Source organism: Acanthaster planci, linkage group LG05, assembly GCF_054643075.1.
Source record: "Acanthaster planci isolate LZ-2023a linkage group LG05, COTS_SCS, whole genome shotgun sequence".
In the NCBI taxonomy this organism is placed as follows: Eukaryota; Metazoa; Echinodermata; class Asteroidea; order Valvatida; family Acanthasteridae; genus Acanthaster; species Acanthaster planci.
Window position 1 is genome coordinate 11,564,061 of NC_141781.1, and position 23,244 is coordinate 11,587,304.

General features: G+C 41.8%; 1 protein-coding gene across 2 annotated transcripts in view; it reads right to left on the minus strand.

The window, feature by feature from the left end:
* snx27 (sorting nexin 27) overlaps positions 1-23,244 on the minus strand; it is a 55,131-nt gene that overhangs the window by 8,870 nt on the left and 23,017 nt on the right. Inside the window, exons 2-9 of one of the 2 annotated variants that reach the window (XM_022240245.2) lie at positions 10,349-10,580; positions 9,360-9,552; positions 8,607-8,683; positions 7,486-7,512; positions 3,143-3,265; positions 2,482-2,557; positions 2,052-2,218; positions 395-490 (exon numbers count right to left, since the gene is read on the minus strand). In XM_022240245.2, the coding sequence (XP_022095937.2) occupies positions 395-490; positions 2,052-2,218; positions 2,482-2,557; positions 3,143-3,265; positions 7,486-7,512; positions 8,607-8,683; positions 9,360-9,552; positions 10,349-10,580 (991 nt within the window). The remainder of the gene's footprint in view (positions 1-394; positions 491-2,051; positions 2,219-2,481; positions 2,558-3,142; positions 3,266-7,485; positions 7,513-8,606; positions 8,684-9,359; positions 9,553-10,348; positions 10,581-23,244) is intronic. The other variant, XM_022240254.2, reaches the window with a different exon arrangement.

Here is a 23,244-nt window from a genome sequence, read left to right on the forward strand (position 1 = left end):
TCTACACATGTACAACGCATCTTTTGCAAATATAAAAAAAAAGATAATGGCACGTTTGACAATTCTGACCTTTAGAAACAACTGGAAGCACATATTTCTTAACACAATATTCTTAAACAGGGGACTGCTGATGAACATCTGGGTGGTATAATGCAGGATATTTGGAATGGAAAACAATCAAACTTCCAGCATCATAAGAGACGTTAAAGGAAAACCGATGTTTTGGGTTGCAGGGCTGCTAGGGTGCTTTGTTAATTCAAAATACTGGCGGCGGTGTGAAGATAGCCTTTCTGGTGAAGTGATGACAACAGATCACAGCACTGACAGCTTTAACTGAAAAAGTGATACGAGTCAAGTGAATATCTCAAGACTGTAGGGGATTCCCACCCCTCACCTGTAGTTTACTAGATTTCTCCTGGTGGGCTTTGAGTTCGTACAACGTGGCGCTGTCACTCGGCTTGATGTACCCCTTGCTGATTTCATCAATTGCCTGCGAGCAAATCAGACAAGACAGATGCGAGTGAACTACCGACAGCCTCCATGGTACCTGCACCGACTACCGGTAGATTGACAGTATGCACATGGCCTGCAGTAAACAGGGTCCACTGACAGCACATGGGAACTGTGTCCACGGGGCAGGGCACAACGGCACCTTGACTGTTTTCCCCGGTGGCCATCCACACGGAACCAACATGGATGTACCTGTCTGTCCCTTCGGGTTCAAACATGTACCTCTGTGTTCCCCAAGAATACATTTGCTGTGAAAAAAACATACCTGCAGGGGGTGCCACGTACTGATCCAAATGGAATGTACTCCCAATGATGATTTATTATGCTTCATCAAAAATCTCTCAAGAGTTGAGCGAAACAAGTCTTAACTAAAACCGGATGTTAACACATTAATACAAAAAAATTAAAGAACGAGGCGTTCAAAGTGTTTTAACTGACAGAGGTTATTCCTTTTTGTTTTTATAAGCAAAATATTTCAGGTACTTTATGTCTGGGGCATGGTAAGGCCAAAAACGGACTTCAGAAAACTCATTTTTTGAAAGAGGTACGTATAAAAAGAAAACCCTCCTCCTCAAAGTGACTAAGGAATATCCCACTGTGCTCGGCCAGCCCTAAACTAATGCTTAAGACCGGCCAAGCACATTTTTATTCCCAGTCTTAAATACCTTTTTTTTAGTCATAGTGTCAAATGAAGTCAATACATGACAGATTTCCAATGATTTTGTTTCAGAATTTTACTTCTATTTTCCGTAACACCCCCATCCATTTCATTTTATAATTATCCAAAAGAGTCTCCTTACATGGACTTGGCGCACGCATGGCAAGCCACCTGCACACAGACTCTTGACCAAGCAGAATCCATTAAACTGTCTCGTATTCAGGTGCCAGTGTGTGATTTATGCAGCGGGAATTATCACTTCTTAGCGGCCATTATCAAATGTTAATACAGAGTCAAGTTGCACGTTGTTGAATAGGAGGACTGTCTGAGGTATTTATGAATATCATTTTATAAACCACGAACTCTCCAGATGCAAAATCATGGGCTACCAGAGGGCGATTTTGGTTTGATTGAATCACTGAGCTAAAGTTGCACATCCCTGGGTAAATGGTCCGTGATTGAATGAAGTGGATTTTGCAGCGCCATGCCATGCATCAATGAGAAACAATACCAACAGGTGTGTGCACAAACAGATGGTAATTCTAACCAATCAAAGGGAGGGCTAAGGATGTGGGTGGTTAATGTGGAAGTGGGTACAACCAATCAGGAGGAAAACCCAGGGACAAGCATGTGCCAGAAATAAAATGGGCATAAAGACAAAGAGAGGAGAAAAATAATTCACTTTTCTGATCGTAACTGTGTGATGATGACAGGACTCCTTAACCATCTATGCAAACAGTGGCTTGATGTCCACAATGAAAATATGTGAAAATACTTGACTCGTTTTAACAATTAACGAGGCGTTGATGGTGAGCTACATGTGGCATGGGAGGGACAAGATCTGAAGTTATCCATCAATACAGAAACACTTCTTATGCACTACCTGCCAGTAGAGGAAATTCATCGCCATCTGGTCGTGATTTAGGAACAGCTCTTGGCGCGGGGAGAAGATCCACTTGCGTAGGCCTAGGCAGCTCTGGCCTGCGCCGGACTTGGTGTAGTTCTGAATGTACAGGTTGTGGGGGAATTCAGTAAGGGCAAGCTTCCTCGCTAAAGACACAAGAAAAAGCCAAAAGTCAACTCAAAAGATCAAAATTTGAGGCTCTCACAGGCTGAGGGGAAGTCAAATGTCATTATGTCAAAACTGTGATCCAACTGGACAAAATCAGTCACAAGTCACAAGAACTTTTTACAGCACATCATGCAGAATAGACATCAATTCAACATGTACGATTAATGCATTCCATTTCCAAACAGAAGTTAACCTCTTACAACAGCACTGTGCAACACATTAACTTCCACGACTGACTCACCAAAGTCTTCTTGGAGTTCAAACAGGGCAAAGTATTTGGACATCTCTGGGTTTAGGCCAATTTTATGAACCATGGCCTGGAAGCAAATAAAAATGATTCTGCTGTCAGAAAAACAAACAGTGCCTGCGAGCATTATGAAGGTATTATTTTAAACTAACTGAACAGAAAGAGGTGTTCAAATCGGCGCTTATGGGCCAACTATAAAGATGTATCGACAGTGTTGAAGTTTTTGGTTGTCTGTAGAGATGTATTTGCGTGACTCTGGAAATCTCCAACACAAACTGTCCATGAAATCAGGGTTAGTATCATCTTGTCTTAAGAAAGACAATGTTGTAATTTTGGTGTAAATTTTGGTAGCATCGTTTATTATGTTTTGTATTTATATATATATATTTTGATTATTTGGTTTTTAACACTCCCAAAACAACAACAAATTTCACTGTATTTCAAGAGCTACCGGTATGTTGGATACAAATGATATGAAATAAATGAAATCGAAATAAAGGTAGAGATGAAAAGCAATTGCTTAGCACACATTTTGTGTTCTGCAAACCCACACATATATTCTCATTTCTTGCAACTGGGTACTACCCCAATCACCATTTTCATAAAATGTAACAAGTCACTTGGAATCTCTGTTTTCAATCTCGTAATCACCTACATTATAGACATCTTGCGTTGTGTTGTTCCTGCGGACAGTGACAGTGACCTGCGTTCTGTCTGGGAGGAGTATTCTCAACTCAACTTGGGCCTTGCCCTGATCCTCTCTCTTTGTAGGTGTCTCCTAAAACAACAACCAAATTAAAGATGGTGCTTTAAGACACCTTGCAAACGACAACCAGGCGCTCCAGTCCCATAGCTGGGGACATCATAACTCGACAGATCCACAGTCAACTCACGGGCTGTTCCTAAGGACTGACTAAGACCAAGGACGGATCGAGAACTAATTTTTTTTCGGGTGGGGGGAAATGTTGGAATTTTTAAAATCGTAATCTTTTCTACGGGCCATTCTGAGGGTTGAAGCTACATTGCACAGGCTACATTGGTTTTTTACACAATTTGAGAAGGAATGGAAAAGAATCAGACTTCCAAAATTGCCTTTCATTACTTTTCAAAACAAATTTTTTCTGCCCTATTGTTTATTTTTTTTGGGGGGGGCCTTCCCCATTCCGTCCCTCCTCCCTTGAATCCAACCTTGACAAAGGCAAGCCTTTTATCTGTTCATCTCCAATGAGCCAGTTCAGCTAACAGCGTATGCCCCAAATGAAGCGTGTCTGGAGTCACTGTGGAACAGCACATATGCACCCTATCAGCTCAACCGTGCGTTTACGCTGACACGCAAGAATGCTTTGTCTTTAAGTGACCTTGCCATTCTGAAATATCACACTGGCTCATCAGTTGTGGCTGGCCCTGTGAAAGATGGATCCTGTGAGGAATTCACATACAAGGCAGGTCTGAGTTAGCAGTCTACATGTATGTTATTGCTTCAAGTTAGCAGGCAAAAGATTCACACCAGCATGCATTACGAATACTTCAGTATGCGTAAGTAGTCCCACAGATACATGTAGGTCTCTTTTTGACTTGACAAGAATAAATTCATGACCCTCTGACGCCTTTAAAGATGGCAAATACAGTTAAGTGAAACTGACATGAGTCAACACTGGGGAAATTTCAAATAATTACAGTATCCCTGGTAGTAACAAAAAAGGGTTGAATTTGCATGGTTTTGTTGTGGAAGCACGGAAAAAGTATGTTTCTCTAAACTATGCTTGATGGCACGGCAACAGAAAGGCACGATGTGGACCTTTTCCCACAGTGCGGGGAAGGATTTTTGTTGAACTGAGCTCCAGGGTACTGGCTAAGCAGCGATTTGCAAATTTTTCCTATCTGCATCATTTGGCGAGACATGGCGAGACATGGCGAGACAGGAAGCATCTCGAGGGTTGTATGCATTGCAAGCTCTTGTCCAATCCAATCCTCAGTGAACATCTGTGCCAGGTGCCTCAACATGAATCCTTGAATCCACGAATTCTGTTGTCAGTTGCGTTGCCTTGAGGCAGGATGTGCAAAGCAGGGTAAAACCCAATTTGTCGGGGTTTGTGGACGACCTAAAGTCCTGGTCATGCTTCATATACTGCCCTACTTATAAATATCTCTTGATTTGACTATCGAATGCGCTGTATGCACTTCCTGATACCGTCTGAAGATGTTAGGCATTGTGTGCACATGTATGGCAAGGGATGCATTGTGTTTGGCACAAACATGAGGTAATAAGGAGTACATGTACATGTACGTGCTGTGCCCAATCCCATGAAAAGTTGGCCTGGAAGACTGATTTTTTTTTTAGTTTACCTTTTTTTCCTGAAGAGAAAGTTTTTTTTTTCCTGGCAAAGACCCTTTGCTATTACATTCGTAGCTTCAAAGAGGGAGAGTTAAAACATGTATATTCTTCCTCTCTGCAAACGGCGGCAACTGTAGCTTGATGCTAATTGCAATCTGTCTGAATATCTCAATGTACAAGAGCAAGCACATCCCCTCACGGGGAAAGCGCTTACATTACAATGATTCATCATCTGAATAGGATTAGAATATGATTTTCACAGTGGCAGGAAATTTACCGGGCATGTAAGAGTGTGTAGTGCAGGTCAATTTGCCAATTAACATATAACAGGGATGTGCATAATTGTATCAATAGATTGTTATACATAATAAATTAATTAAAACTACTTACGGTCAGGTAGAGGGGGCAATAACATAATCTACCTTTTTGAGTCAAATGTCACTGTATATGTAATAACATGCAACTACCCAAACAAACGTGCACGTTTAGTTTATTACTGTATGTACATGAATCTCAACACAAGAGAAGCATAAAGTGGGTGATAATTGTCAAAAGTTTGCAAAATCCAGCGGGCAGACTTGTGCTCCAGGCTGCAATTCCAAGGGGGAATTTGAATTTTGACATCATCTGAAGTGCCAGGCTCTTTCAAACCACGAATTCAGCTGGAAAGGTTCACAACATTTTGCATGACATCACTGCACTGCCTGTCTGCCTCAGAAAATTGAGCACAAGCACAGACTTGGGCAGCATCAGACTCTTCTGGCTAGAGCTAGGTCTAGTTCCTCACTGGTCGCAAATAGGCGGGCAAATGTTGACAACAGACATAGCCATACATGTACCTCTGATACCAATATCATGAAACAAACTAAATAGGGAAACTGACTAGGTGCTTACAAATTACAAAGTCGACAGAGAAATTGATTGGAGTGGGATTTGAACCTGTGACTTCCCGAATACTGTACCAGTGCTCTCCCAACTGAGCTATCCAGCCCTACATTGGTGGCTCTTCCCATTTGTCTTTGTTCAGGGGCACTAGTCAGAAGCCATGTAACCTGAAACATCATACAGCCAGGGATCATGCCCCAATCACACGATTCAACCTGGCAAGTGGTGTGTTGTATATCAGAAGCTGCCTTATTGGCACTGCTATCAGGTGTGGACATGACACCTCTTCTGAATGGATGGTGGCAAAGGGGAGGGAGGCAACAGGCTTGCCCCCCAAGCTTTGGAAAGGGGATCAATTTGAATGTTTTCTTAGTCCCAACTGCCTCAAATGTGTCCAGACGCTTACAAATTAATGTATTAATAATACATGTAACAATAATTAATGTATTAATTAAATGTATTCTGAATAACTGTCAATCAAAAAATAAGCAAATTCTTTAAAAAGTGGAGGTTTTGTCTCCTGCAAATGAACTAGTGCCGTTGCACACTGATCAAACTCCTTGGGCCTGCCCTATTGCCATTTCTTACGGCCAAAAACTAAACACAACTGTACCAAAGCTGAGGGCAGTGGCAAGAGATCAAATGCACATGCACATATCATTTCTGGAACTTTAAGTTAACACTAACAGTCTCCAATTATTCAGTGGATGAAGGATTGAGGAATGTCAGAAATAATGACCATTTCTCCAGGAGCTAGAACGTTAAGGAAATAAAACCGCAGCCTGGAATCCTTTTTTTCCAGGGGGGAAGGCTACTCGTGCATCTTTTTCCCTCCTGAGTATTATTTGCCTGAGAAAATGCCCCAGGAACATTCCGGGAGAAACCAAGGACATGCAAGTATATGTATGAACATGCCATTTTTGACCAGTCAGCCTGCATCGTGTCTCCATGCTTCAGTGAGGCCATGATTAGTTTGTTAGTGTATTGGGTACACCTGAAAGTACTGTTTGCTTTGGCTGTTCATCTGCTGATGGTTGGCAGTTTGCTCAACCCAACTCTGTCCACCCATTTCACTTGGGTGTTTATTCACTTGCTGCCGGGGAGCCCCGTTTCGGGTCCCTTGGGTTTGTACGCACAGCCGGAGTGCCCAAAATCGGACAAAAGAGCTGGGCCTTGTAACAAAAGACCGTACTCGGAACAAAAGACCGAGCTGCCACGAATTGCAAACATTTTTCCAGTTGTCAATAGCGGAGGAAATCCGTCACTGTTTTGAAAGTTTATACCACTGTTTGTGTCATTCAGTACGAGTGGATTACCACAGGGGACAAAAGCGCTCCAGCACTCCAGTGATGAGCAATACAATACCTCTCCATGCTAATCTGACCCGTATTGAAAAGACGCCAGTTTCAGGAACACAAGAAACTTATATAACACCGCACAATCTGGGCTCTTTTTACAAGGCGGCAGTCCTGGCTAAAATACTCGGTCATCAATAGATGTTGTCTGTCAGATCGGACAGTCATTCGATGGGGTTTAGGTATTCAGGATAAACTGATAGGAATTTTGGAAGATTTTTGAAACCTGAAGACATTGAAAAATCGCCCGGTTTTAGACACTGCATTTCCAAAGGCACCCAGCAGCAAGTCGTTAAGGTCCTTGTGACTACTGTAGCTTCTGACCACCGTGGCAACTCAAAGCATCAGTAGAACAAGCATGAAATGCACTGAACAAGTGTGAGCATGTTAGTGAAAGATGACCATACGTGTATAGCCACTCACTTCTGCTTTGCTTTTGTTTTCTGTTGTCTGAAAGACAAGAAAATCAGAAAAAACACACAGTTCAATGGAGAATGCCCAGAAGTGACTAAATCTGCAGCTTCCATTTGTAAATGCACGCTCAAAGATAGCATCTGCACCTGCATGCATCATTTTTCCACAGCCAAAACTCCGTTTGACAAAGGTACAGGCACAATGTGCACAAAGCAAATAATTCAACTTCCCGCTTGCTATAAGTAAGAATTGATACAGACTAGAGAGGCAGTCTGATGGAACATGCATATGAAGTCTACATCATCTTGGAATTTCAATCTTGTTAGGCCTCACCTTTCAAGCTGAAAGTTGCATACCTTGGAGCAAAGGCTCTTGGTTAACCCTAACAGTCCCGAATCCTCCAATTTCAATACGATTTTACGTACACCCTTGGGGAGCTAGGGTAAAAGATTCTCATTTCAGGCCGCATCTCAATCTAGCCAAGATGGACCATTCTACTGAAGAGCAGCAGCTTTGCTTGCTTTACGGCAACCAGTTTCTAAGACCTGCTAGTACAGGCCTCCCTAGCAAGCAATTTCTGTTGACTGGTTAATAACCTCACATGTGACCCTTCATAACAAAATGAGCGCAAAGTCGCATTCCACTCTTTCCTACATGTATATTGAGGGCTCGAAATCAAGTAACTTGAAGTGGAGGTCAATTTGGGATTTTGTAATATTTGGAAAGTATATCGGCCTCCTTCTTAATTCCATATTTTTTGCAGGATCATGTATGGTATTTAAAAATGTAATTTTCTCAGCAAATTTAATCAGATGTTTTGAAACAATGTTGGAAAGAAAGACACAAAGCTGCCGGAATAATGTCAAATTGTCACCTTATACTTTTACCAAAGTGTTCCATGTATATACCATTGGAAAACTCTTTTTTTCTGCTGAATTCAAAAACACCAATATCTCAATTTTTGAAATTTCCGACTTTCAGCTCATTTTGTGGTGACAGGTCACACATTTACAGTAATTGTGTTTTCTCTGCACATGGTAAAAATTGCACTCAAACCAAATTTTCCTTTGACTTACAGAATCCCAGACTTCTACATATTTGTGAAAAGATGTGCATCAAAGCAGCCTCACCTCTTGCTTCTCTGTGTCCTGCAAGTTTAGAAAATCCCGCATGAGGTCGCACTCGCCAATGACTCGAACACAGGTTACTGAAAGGCGCAATTAGGGAAAAGCAAAACAGAGGAACACTTAAAAATGTTTACTTGATCATCTCAAGTGCTTATCACTGTTTAAACGGGGGTGAGATTGGAAGATAAAAAACTCGATTGGAACAATGACCCCCCAAAATGTTGAATTCCAAGCTGACAAGTCAGGAATTCTCTCATACATGGCTAAAATTATGTGAAACTTGCACTAGAAAGAAGTAGCAAAACTTGAATGATGAAACTAATAAAAATTCAGGCGTTGGGAGAAAAAATCCTGAAATCTGGAGAGAAATCCTGAGGAATCACACATCAAGTTGGTAGCCCTCTTCCTATTTTCAATGTCTGTAAATTTTTTCATTTGGAAGCGATGCTAGTCCAGATATCATAATGCGGTATTGCAGTCGAGTCCAACAAGTCCTGGCAAGTCCCTGCAAGTCCATCACAATTCCATCGCACGTCATTCAGTTTCAAGTCAAGCCAAGTCCCACAAGCTGATCAAATGAAAGCCGGCAAAGAGCACTTCTACGCCGGTGTTAACCCCCCCCCGTTACTCATGACTGCTCTTGCGAGAGAACTTCCGCCTGGACTTGTAAAGGGGTTTGCGAGGAGACTCGACTGCGACGCTGCCATGCAACACATGCCAGCCGTGCCCAGGGCGCAGCGTTGTCGGCTCACCGACCTTTTTCCAAGTACTGCTCGAGCACTCGACGCCGCTGTTCCAGCTGCTGCTCGGATAATGAGAAGGGCCACTTGCTGGGAAACTTGGGAAACTGGAAGTCTGGAAACTCCCGCTTTAGCCGGTTGTGCAGGTCGGCAAACCGGCTGTATCGGTGGGAGGCCTTGAGCTTGCCCGCAATGTAGATGTTGTACACCTTGGGTGGGGGAGGGGAGAAGGCATGACATGCAACGGCTTGAAAATGATGGACAGATTATTTCAAAATGGCACACATATGACTCTGATCAGGGATGGATTTATAATGCCCTTTACTTTTCATTGAAAATCTTTGATACATTCCCTCCTATTTTTTGACTACTCTTTGATGAGGCATGGCTTATGCGACAGTCTCCACTGAAATACAGACACTTTGAGTGTCTCTCAAACTTTTAGCAAACCAATTGTACAAGCCAATGCAGCTCTCATCTCCTTTCCCCCTCTCTCATAGAGAGCATTGAGTCAAATCAAGATCACTGCACTTGCCTGAACAGTACAATGACCCACACACTTTATGGCAACATAGCTACTGCACTATTCACGGTATACGTTTAGAAGTGTTGATGATCAGGTATAGTGTGATGACCATTTAAACAGTAAAAGTCCATGCAAACCTGATATCTCAAAGCAAATTTAAACTGAATACACCAAACCCCATACCAATGTGCAAAGTGCACATGACCGACATCCCCATTGTTAAGAAAAAGGAAAAGTGCATGTTTTCCAGCATTTCTCAGTGAGAGAAATGCAAGAACACAGGCCCATGATGAAAATCATGGAAAGTGCCACAACCCCTGCTAAGTGATTCTTGCCTTTTTATGCCAACAGCAAATCATCTGGGAAGGTAGATCACATGATCCCCAGCAGAACTATTCAAATGGACATTAGACTTTAAGTAAAGCACTCACACACGGACATGTACATGTAAGCAAACAAGTAACCACGCCAGCGCTTACCACATGTTTGTTCCCAGCGGTGTTGACGTGTCGGTAGTCTGGTACCGTGATAGGGATCGGTTTCCTGTCGCTGAAGTCATAGTAGGAGTAGCCGGAGGAGTCGTCGCTGGGCTCCCCTTGGTCCTCTTTGAAGTTGGGCACCGAGATGACGGTGAGAGTCAGTTCGCTGCCCCCTTGCTTGATCAGGTCCACTACAAACTTGTGAGTGGCGCCCTCTACATTCTGGCCATTTCTGAAGGAGAAAATGGATAAAAGGAAAAACATCTATCTTACTTGATAGAGGCATTGAAAAATAATACAAATTTCCTTTCCTTGGTAAACCAAAATGGAGATGTACTTATACATATGCATGTACTTGTGAAGTGCTGCTAAAAAACACAGAAGTCATCCTTACTGCATGCAATCACATACTGTTACACACGCGCATACCATAATCATTATAAATCACTCTGAACAACCGAACTGAACAAAGCTGAATCTACATGTGACACAAGATTCCTGAAGGAGCTAAAGCCAAAGAGGTTTTAACAGCGGTTCTACATATATGTTAGCTGTTGGATTCATCGGGCTTCTTACTTTGGCTATCGTCAAGTTCTGTTGCCTTCAGTGGGTCAACTCGAGAAACATGGCATGATGACTGGTGGCCATATTTGTATTTTTTTCATCAAAAAGTCTGACTGTGCTTTTGAGAGGCAGGTGTTTTTTGGAGCCATTAAGCAGACCATTGACCTTATGCTGTAAACAAGCTACTGTGGCTGTTTCTAAAAAAACCCTCCTGTGCAAAGACACATTCTTGACACAGTTGTCCCATCAGTCAGAACCAGTCGAATTTCCCATATGTGTCTGTGTACTGGGGGAAATCAAGTGGAAGCACTTTTTGACTGTTTTTGACCGTTACAGCAAAAGGAGGGATTTATTAATGTTATCCTTTAATTTGGCTAAGCTATTCCCTTATGTCCACAATTCATGCCTTCTGGATGCCTATGGCTCTGGACTGTTGCACTGAAGATGCCGGCCGCTCTTGGTGTCATTTCCTTCGTCATCAATTGGCCGTTGATTATTGCAAGGCAGCAGAAGAGGGAATCTGATCTGTGCACTCAATGAATACTGGGGACTCTAAAGCGGACCCCTGGAAACCTGCCTGCTGATCATATATTCGCATTGGCGGCCGGGATTTCTGGGAGGAGGCCCAAGAGGAGCCCGACTGGAGAACGAAGACTGACTTTTCGCAGGGATTTCTAGTAACATGATTTCAGAGCAACACGGCACCAGAATCAGCAGCATTTTACAGTGCAATGTTGGAAATAAACCTTAGATAACCACTACTCTATGAAATGCAGATATATGGAGCTAAAGTGCATCTTGAGTAAATTTTTTTTTCACTCAATATTAACAGAACCGATTATAAAGCCGGATTTTGCATTTAAATGTTTTCATCAACAAACTGGATTAAAGGATGATACAAACTGTCGTACAGTGTCGTCATTCTATAAGTTTTTACCGGGAGGTCAACTTTTTTGTACCCCTGTAACATCTGGCATACCTAACTTCAGAATGCTTTCCGTAATTTCCAAGCGTGATTTAAGCAACGCAAATTACGTGCCAAACAAATACAATTAGTTTGAAGTCAATTTCAGTGATATTTCCGTGTCAAATTACCCTGGTCGGGTGTAACAGGGACACAAAAATGGACACACTTTTTGGACCCTGAATTGACAGAATGACCTGGTACTTCTACAGTAATAGAGGATAAGAAGGCAATGGACCAGGAAGGGAGGGGGGAGACTGAAAACACCATGCATGATTAAAGAGCTGCAATTATTCACAGCTAACAAGAAAAGGCACCATTTACGATAATAATAATAATAAATAAAGAAAATTTGTCATGCGCCATTTTCATTAAAATGATCAACGGTGCAGTACAAATTGACGTTAAAAAAATGGATTTAAGAAATGAAGGAATGAATGCCACCGCGCCAGTACCCAACCACAGTATGGGGATACATCTGTCCCGCCAACAGGGAGAATAATTTTACCCAGACCTAACCCTACTGGCATCGATGATGTCTCGATCTTTTATTATTATTATTAGTTACAATTCATGCTAAAGAGGCCAACGGTGTTCAACACATGAGTACGATCACAGATGGAAAAGTACATTTTTGTATGCAGATGCAATGCACACCAAGCCATCTGCTTCCAAACTGTGACCTACAGGATATGTACTGTGCACGTATATTACATTGTACAGGTGCAGAATGTCGATAACCTACATACCCGCTGCCGCTGGCAATATTATCCAATGCTTTTGGATTTTTTATTCCTTTTTTTTTTCTGAGAAAATGTATCAAATGTTCACCTGCACACAGGCAGGTATAAAGGGCATAAAGCTGCATGTTACAATTTAAAAAATACGAAACTTGCGGGAGAATGACATGTAAATATAGGTTACAACTCTGTAATCTGAACACTGATTGAATCATCTTCGCTGGGGAAAAAAAAGAATCTTAAAAATTCAGGTAATTTGATCCAGGCAGAAATTTTCTCAAATAAGAAATGAAGCTTCTGCAACACGTAGGATCCAAGTGTCGAGCTCTCTGACTTTTAGGATTTGTATATGGTATGTGTCATTTTTTTGTATTTTACATTTCTGACGCTGGAAAGGACTCGGCTTAACAATAAGTGTAAGCGGAAAAACAAATAAATAAAAAACAAATGGCAAAAAACGTAACTGTGAAACTTACAAAGTTTGGAAGGACCTTTTTCTTTTTCTCCGTCCATCTTATCTGTCAAGAATCCTGCTGCTTTGCCAATAAACAGTTAACAGAAATGAATCTTGCAGTACAGTATGCATGTATGTGTACTACTTGCGCATTTTCTGGCGACAGTTTGGATGAAGTAGGCGACTTCTGTCTGCTGACTTTGATGAGATGGCATCCCAAGCCCAGATAAGATTGGCTACATTTGACATTTCCGAGGCAAACAGCAGTCTACAGATGGATCTAGTTTTAGTTTGGTATAGTTTCCATATCTGGACGGAAATGAATTGCCAAGGGAGGTTTCCATTACACCTGTTGATGGATTTGGTTGCTGGACCCTTTAGTGTGATTGAACGGACTGCTATTTAGACCACATCCTTAGATGTTACTGACACCAAGGACCGTGCCCAGGATAGTGAGGGTGACTGTTTCCATGGGTTGTCCGACCACCTGCCTGGTCCTGTGCATGTACATCATGTGTAGCTCCTGCTGGACAAGACACCAAATTGAGTTCAACACCGGTCAAAACACACAAACACACTAACACTAATGCAGTTGGCAGCAGATCTGGACATGTACATGTATGACAGTCATCCATTGGTCAGGGTATGTGATCCATTCACACCAATGTTGTGAATGTTTACAAGGTTTTCGCACGTACACGTAAACCCAATGGGAATTTGGACAGTACTGCAAAACAGTTGTTATGGCAATGTTTGCGCAGGCGAGACGAACCTAAGTAAATAAAATGTCATTAGCACCTCAGTATGATGTGCGTGCTCTGCATTTCCTGCCCAAGCAATGTCAAGTCGTATTTCTGGTTCACAAAATAAGAAGCCCCCAAAAATTAATTTAGTCAGTGGGCAACAACATTGCCTGTTCTCTAAGGAATTAACTTAAGAAGGGGGGGGTGGAGATGCGATTAAATTATACATGTAAGTGTCGAAGGTGCACCTTCACAGAGGTAACCCTTTCAAAAACACAGGGAGCAACAGACCACTCTCATTTTGCCCAAGTAAGGCTGCTAAAGTTTGCCAAAAAAATAAGCTTTGATTGTATTTCGTTTTTTATCTCAATTTCATTCGAATGTACGTTTGTCCTCGTAATTTTAAAGAGGGTTATAACGTATTTCATGTAGTGTTTCGTAATATATGTATTGATATTATCTGTACATGAAACTACTTGAAACTTTGTGACATATTCTTTTATTTCTGTACTGATGACAGCCATAGTTTTAGCAGCCACTTGGCGCAAAAGGAGCAGTCCCTATGCAACTAAGAATGTGCATGATGTGAAATGTTGCATCCTGGCAATCCACGATGTATTTACATGCAAGTGCTGTACAGCGCAGTCATGACACATGTATGGGTAGCTGTGATGCCGCTGGCAACTATCGTCGAGTTGAGGCGCTTCCTCCTGGAGTGGGCCATAAAATGTGTTCTACCATTCTTGGAATCCATTCTGGCTCTGCCTGGGAAGAAAGATTCTACTCGGAATCCATTCCAATTTTCACTGGTGAAAGGTAAACATGCATCACAAGAAAATGCCAGGCCTTTTTGGAGGCTACGTGCATGGTGGTTAGTCCCTTGCAGGAATTCATTCAGATATTCAATCTACCTCTCTGCGACAATTGATCGCTTGCGACAAACTGTTTTGAAATTAGACGATTTATACATGTAAGTAACACGCAATTCAAGGAAATCGGATGTAGGCACCTGCTCCTTCTGTATATTTGTTAGGCACCTTCTAGAATTGACTCTCAGGGGAGCTACATCAATCACTCCAGGGAATAGATTCCTAAAAGTGGAATTTTGACTCAGGATTAGTCTACATTTTTCTCATCAATTCTCACACGGAATTGTCCAACACTAAACTCTTTGAATCCTACATGTACATGTATATATGAGTTTTCACACACACCCTTTCAGTCAGGGCCTTATCCTTATCCTTCGACATACTTTTCAACGATCACGACTTTTGGAAATCAGGCTATCGTCTTTGTGATATCTGTCTGCCACGGCACGAAGTGGAGAAAGCCAAAAAAATCCCCACAGTGGTAAAAAGTTTAACAGAGCTGCTTATCCCCCCCCCAAAAAAATATATCGCTTGTGGAAGAATCTCCACGACTCATTTCACTTACAGTGCATGTAGGCCTACGTGGGATTTTGTGACCCTTTCCAAGTGGATACTGAATACTTGAAAATTCAGTGACCATCTTCAGGGGGCCTGTGTACTTCCGTAGAAGCATACAAACAAGAAAACATGCACAAGGAAGGGCGTACATCGACCCAGCCTCCACGTACGCACAGAATTTCCAGTCGACATTCGCAAACACATGAAGGCCTTACATGTGCCAGCACATCTTACTGTATCCCAGCATTGAGTTCCGGCCCACTTAACCATACCCTATATTAAAACTCCATCACACACCTGTAGATTTTTGCACTTCAACAAACCTAGAAATGAAACGGAAGTTATCTTCAAGGTAGATTTCAAATTCTCTACTTAGAAGATAAAAATACTCTCCACCGCACACATGTACAAGTGCCGTGTGGCCATCATTCACAGACACATACCGAGTACAAACTTGTAGCCTGTACATGTACGTGTCCATACATGTCCATGAAGCTTTTAAGCTGCACCACACTCAGCAGCACTGCATGGATGAGCTGACAGACAAAGACAACTGTTTGAAGCCCTTGTTTACAACATTCCATCTAAATACGCCAATTGACGTTTATTTGGAATGTGTAAACTGTGTGCCCATGCTACAGGGGTAAATGCACTAGACAAATGCATATCTACCGGTACATTACAGGTCACAGTGGGCTTATGGGATGAAAGTTTCCTACCAATGGAGGCTCCTTAGGTGGGAACTGCACTTCACTGGTTCAAGAACTTCGCTGCGTTGCGCATGCGTCGCTACCACAAAAGCGAACACTACCCATCAGCATGGCACTTTTCAACCAATGAGGGGATGCTTCTGCTCAAGGCAGATAATATGGCACAGAAAGTGTTTCCCTGATGGTTTTTTACATTTTTGTTAAGCCATGAGCACTCCATAACCTGTTCCTCAGTGTGGAGGCTATAACCGGATTGAGGTAAAGGCACGATTTCTGTTTCTATTGAAAACCAGAGTGCACTTTAATGTCAAAATTGACGCGCAACTTTTGCTCCATCCATTCTTTAACTACAAAAGAGAACAGCAACTTTGTAGGAACATAAAGTTCTTTTACTGTTTTATTCAAACAGCAGCCCTCGTGCCTATTTACAAGTATAAAATGTTCTTGGGTGTTCAAACACTTGCAAAAATTAATAATCACTGGGCAAACACTGCTAACATGACTTACCCTCTTTAACTGTATTTTGTTTTATGTACATGTACACCACCATCTGAAAATGTACCATACCAATGTCTAAAAACCATGTCCAGTATGCATATATTCATGGGCACTGCCACCTTGGCAAATTATTCAAGGCATACATGCATGTGTACATTTACTGTATGTACATGTACTACTAAACCGTTTCGGGGAGTCAGGTTGGCGTAGTGGTTCTTTCCTCGCCTTCCACCTCTGCGGCCCGGGTTCGAATCCCAGCTCGGTCCATATGTGAATTGGGTTTTGAGTCCCTACCTGATTCCGTGGGTTTTACCCAGAATATTCCTTTGGGGTTTTCCTCCCACCTCTAAAACTGCAACTGCTTCTCATTGTCTCCTCTCTACAGGTTTCTTCAGGCTTGCAGGCTTTTTCAGGGAGCTTTTGAGGAATCCTTGGTGTCATTACCAGAAATAAATAATAATAATTTCTCCTTCACATTCCATGCATAAAATACAATTTTCATCAGAGCATTTCACAACAATCACTTATGGTTCATGAGCAAAGTCAGGGAATTTCAGTATTTCCAGATTTTATCACTGAAGTTCAAATACACTCTTTGCTTGAGAGGATAAATTTCCAAGGTTTATTTATGGTTGTTTTTGTTCGCTTTTTTTACTTTCGCATTTTCCTTTTTCAAAATCCTGTGGAGGTTTACCTCATCCTTTCAACACAAAATACATGTACACTGTACGTTCTGTGCTTCAACGCTACTTCCAACATTTCCACGTCCACGCACTAGTACTTCCAGCCTTCCAGTGTTTTGTCAGTAATCTGTCGAATCACCTGACAGATCAGATATTGACAAAAAACATTCACATGCACGAGCATACACATAAATCCCCCTCAGCATCTTCTCCAACAAGCAAGTCCAAAGAGATGCAGTGAGATGGCTTCACCTGGCAGCAACGTGTGAAGCAGATTCACAGTCTGTTTTCTCGCATGTTCCCTTTCCATTTCCGGGCAGATGGGTCCATTTATTTTTCTCTGACCTCCAAATACTCCTGGTAACCCACAAAATCCCCAGAAATTTTCCATCTCTAATCAGATCTTCCTGAAGGGCCTGTACACCTGTCAAACTAGTGATGCTACAATTCTAAGGCAAGGAGTACCATTAACCTGCACGGTCCAAGTGGTATTGGAGTGGCCAATGTACAGTGTAATAAAACTGCCATAAGTACCACAGCAACCCATCGCTCACATTACATGTACATAATAGGTTTGCTACAGAGCATCTGAACAGAGACAGATTAAAGTATTTAATTATTCTGTTGTGGTTTTAACGAGGCTTGTCTTCCAATCTCTTTTGTACGAGTACAAAGTAATGCGATTAGGCTGGGATGGTACTGCATTTTTTCCCCCGTGGTTTCCATGACAATAAAAAAAACCAACCCACTCACTGAAATGCGGTATTATACATGTACCAGTAAGTCATCAAAAAAGCTGTAGCAGTAAGCTGACATTCATTGAGAATGGAAACAACTACGGGCCAGCATGAAGGTACTTAGCAACGCAGAAGAATGTCTAAACTCAAGTATTATCACTTATCAATCTTTTTTTTTTTCAAAATAAACATTATTTTGATGATGGAAGATAAAACGCAAAGATTACGATATTTTGAGGTAAGAATGATGGTGTGTTCCAATACAAATATTGACATACATGTACAGGAAAGTGTAAAATGGAAATGACAGAGCAAGCTCTTGAGTGGTAACTGCAAGACAACATTGCGAAACATTGTTTGATACTTCCATTCAGACACCTTACATGTAGGCAGCTCAGTACACCAAAACCCCTAACACAATGACAGCGGCAATAAAAAAACTTCAAAGGCTTTTGGCTTGTCGGTCGGCAGCTGTTTAAGTTTCATGTTACCAAGTCAAGCTGAACAATGGCGTCTGACCTCTCCACTGTAAGTGACAATGGAGCCATACATGTATGACATTGAATGACTTGTACCACAAAGAATGGAATGATGAAATATGATGGTTTTTTCCTTATTTTAAAAGATTAAAACATTAGCAAGTATACTGCAGTGTTTAAATTCCGTACCGAGTTTGGCAGTATCTCGGTATTTATGGGCCATCAGTCAGTATTCTTTGGTAAATAAAAAAGCCACTATTCGGTTATAATGATATAAATATTTTATACCCTCCAAGCCTACTGTAACTGCAATCATAAATGCTCGTAATTTCAATGAAAATATCATTTTCTACCACTAGTGCAGCTTTGAGGTTGACAAATGTATGATCACCCATCTGAAATCCAACAACACTGAGTGATATAAAAAATGTACATGTACAACTGTTATTTCAACAACTGTAGAAACTTCATTCCGCACACTGTACAATTTGTTAGCAAGACAAAAAGTATTCTACTGGCCCCCCAATTATCACTTTCCTCCTGCTTGTGTCATGCAACAAAAAAGCACTAATTTAAATTAATGTAACCTATGGTTCTCCAGAAGGACGGCATCCATACTGTACACATGGGACCACACAGCACATGGGCACAAACGCACTGTGGATAACATGCATGTTCATACAGTGTACATGATGTAAGTGCAAAATGTACATGTGTACATGTGTGTAAACATGACAACTTCGTGTGGTACTCATGTAAAAACCCCAGCTGTGTACATGTACACTTCCATGGAGTCGAATGCAAACATGCACAGAAAGTGAATAAACATTCATTATTTTACTCTGCAGACTGAACCTTAAGTCACTTCCCTGTCATTGTGTTCTGGTACATTACATGTACGTGACTTTTCACAATGGTCTAAAATAACAGAAACGTCAGATTCACATCACACCACACATCGGAGGAAAGATAATTGCATATTAAGTACATGTACTGTGCGCCATAAAACCGCATGCAGAAAAGGGACTTTCAAGTTGCTTCCCTGATGAAATCATGGGCCTTTTAATGTCGGTACAAACAGGCTGATTTGACCCAAAAAAAATCTCACTTTTTGGAATTCTGAATAAGGAGACCGACACTTGAGACTCTGTACAGATATTGGATGGCTTTGTATAATTATCTGACAGCATGAATAGACCTCCTCATCAGCCATATCTATTTTATTTTGGCCCCGGATGACAGACAGGAAACCTGAGAAAGTCCTGCAGCCGTATTCTGACGTCATTCGCTCTGACACTCTGCTTTCGCTGCATGCACACACACACTGGCCTGGGTATTGAGTTATCAAGCCCTTCTTACAAATTCAATTCTCAGATCAAATAAGATTTCTTCCCCGAGCCGTGTTACGTTCGCATGGCAGGCGGGCAGCACCCGGAACACGTACCCGGTACAACATGGCACCCAGCGCATACCAGCGGTTAACATTTGTCACATATTCCTAGATACCGGGTACTTGCAACTCAGAGAGGACAAAATTTATGAGTATTGTGATTTGTGCGATTTGAGATGTTTACGCAGGAGGAGAGATTTGGCCTTTGGCATACATGTACATATGCTGTACATGTACACAATGTACATGGAGTTCTGTGCACGTGTGCCTGCTACTAGACAGTGTAATGGACCAGAAAACAAGAAATGCACACACACGTGCCTGTGCACTCTATTTGTACAAGTCATGTCTTTGTTATGTGTACATAGCCAAACCTCTCAATCTCACAATCTCATCCATCAGCCATGCTGCCCAATTATGTAAATGCTTATGCGCTGTACAATGTGAAAACGGTGTAAGGTACTGGTATGCATACTGAGTACATGTATTTGTAAATATTAAGATAAGATAAACTTTATTAAAATCCCAAACTGAAAAATTACATTGCTGTTGTCGCTCACTCAAAGCCAACAATTTCACATAAACGTAAACAAAAATAAATAAGATAATTTCCAACCCAGTTTAAAAGAAGACCGCCCCAAAAATGAAAACCTAAAAATTAAATTAAAAATTAAATAATCATACAAAAAAACATACACACAAATAAGGGAAGGGGCACAATCTGATCTGATCGAAGACACACGCGCATTTACATGGACTTGAGTGCTGCGACACTTGTTGTCTTACTTAACCTTAGAGGACCGGAACACAAAGGATGTTCCTCTGTCCTCAGTTGTATGTCTAATGTCCTCGGTGGTAAGTGCTTGAGCATTGAACATGCAAATGGCATTCTGCTTCCACCTGTCAGTTCCAGTTAGTGTCACAGTTTTTACACAGAGACTCTTGGACTCAACTCGTAATTCCTCATTTTCAATACTACATGTACATGTGTATACTTCTTCACCTGACCATGTGGAAAGTATAGGATGCCATGCTAAGGAATTAGGGGTTTTCACATCAAAATATTGTGTGGGGGGAGGGGGCTTGATTACTATGGGCCATCTCCTCCCCTGGATAACTTTCGTCGCTTTTCTGCATGTCGCTCCAATCAAGATTTGTTATTCACTGCACCAGATGACACCACTTTTATGAATGAGGCCACAAGATCACCACGGAAATTTTGTCTGTTGCCACCTGTCCACCTCTTGGACTGATCTACTTTTCTTTCCATGCGCGCCAAAATCCACCAGGTCTACTGAATGAAGATCCAAAAGTGGTGGTCTCTTCTGGACTGTAGCCGGATTCACTGCCACTGTCCAATGTGGTACCTGTCCACATCAGCCATCGTTGTGGCCACGTACATGTACATGTCCAATGTACCAGTATGTATCAACCAAGTGTTAAGCAGTGTGTCTTTACATTACCGTATAAGAACAAGTACTTGTACCACCTGTGCAACATGTGCGTATTGTGTACTACACATGTACATGTGCCCGTATGTATTCAAAGACCACAGACTGCTACACGTACACTATACATGTGACCTAGTACATGAAGCAATAAAGGGCATACTTCCTCAGCCACATGAACCAGACAGGAAACTGTCTAAAGATCCACCAAAACTGTACTGCCCTTTTCCACCGGGTATAAATTTAGCTCCAGTGCCAAGCACTGAGCCCCAAAGTAATTGGCAGAATAGCTGAGATCTCCACTGGATGATTCAATCTTTACGGTCGGCGTATGCTGACTGATGGCCTCTTGAAACAATCCTGTTATTTCAGTCTTCCCCAATTCTGTAGGGCTGCGTGCATGCACTTTGTGTGAGGATGTGTGAGGAAGACGAAGCCAGGTTTGTATCCCAGAAGGCTGGATATGGAACATCAAGACCATCGGAAGAAACGAGAATTGAGTTGAGGTTCAAAGCCGGCAATTAAAGGCCTTCTATCCACTTTGAGGTTCACTGAGAGCCAATTGGGGCAAAGGCTTTCTTTTTCAGTATGGAGCTCCCTTTTTTCAAAGTTTTGTCTCTACATGTACTGAACATTTAGTATAGAAAATTATAGGGGCCATTGGCACAAAAGTAGAAGAATAAATGTCAAGCTGTCATCCAACCATCAATATGATGTTGTACATGTACATGTATACCTATCTGTAACACTTGTGATTAAAAAAAAAAGCTGTTTAAAACGTACACGTTGAGGAAACAGCATTTTGGAGGCCAAATCTGTTATCATACTTGACAACCCATACAAATGGTAGGCAACAAGACTTAAGCAGAGGGTGTATATAACTTCTACATGTACCTGTACATGTACACTACACGTGCTACTTCCATACATAAGCAGCACATGGTAGCAGTGTATGCATTTTACTATGCACCGTATGTGCATATTGTTATATACACAATACACCGGTATACATATACGTAAAAGTATGTTAATGGTACTGAAAATTACAGGTACCCGGTAATGGTAGAGTTGCCGCACATACATGTACTAGTACTAGTAATTATTACCGAAAATGGGTCACTTGGGAGACATTCCCATAGGAACGTGCACAAAACTTTTCAAACTTTACCGTCCCATAATTCAATATTCCCTAATCCGATCTTAACCAAACTTTGCATGTTTTCCTTTCAGACCCTAATCTATCATCTCTCAAAATGCGGTGGATAAAAATTTTCCTCCTTTTGGTAGTTGGAGCATTAGGGAGAGACATTGAAATGTCTCTCTAATGACCGATGTCTCCCTAATGTTGAAAAAGTTACCACAAAATGTCTCCCAAGTGACCTATTTGGAAATATACATGTACACTGTACATGTATGTCCTCAAAAGTCAATCACAGCTCATTACAACTGTGCACATACTGTACGTGTGTAGCTTTGAACTTAAAACAGCTGCAGTGCCTGTGCATTGCTACCTGCACATTCGGTACACATGTACCGTAAATACCGTACTTTTCATTTTCCACTCACTACAAAAACATCTATTCCCAGAGGGCCAAGTATATCCACAATCAAGGGGAGCCCACTTCACAATCAGCTTTTCTGCCGAGTTGGCCACCGGCAATGAAAATAAGTCTGTAATAGCCTGGCCGTAATGACAGCCCTGCGGGGCCGTAGACACCACTCAATTAGACAGGCCGGATATCATCAGCCAATCAATGGCCATCATTAGAACGGCATGCAGTGCCCGCGTAGATAGGTGAATGCGCACTCACGATGCACCGAGAAGGCATCCCTGCTTGGGTGAGGGGAGCCAAAAGCTTCCAGTTTAAGTTTCCCTGCGGGGAGTCGGCCGTGCCGTGCTTTGACGTTTGTGGACAAGAATCCCTCATTTACCCCCCATTCTTAATCTAACCACTTGTGATGATACCTACTGTAATTACAAACCTCCAAATGCTAGATTGCACCTTAGGAAGGTTCCTTGCAGTTGCTACGGAATAGTTCTGCACTCCCCTTATCAGTG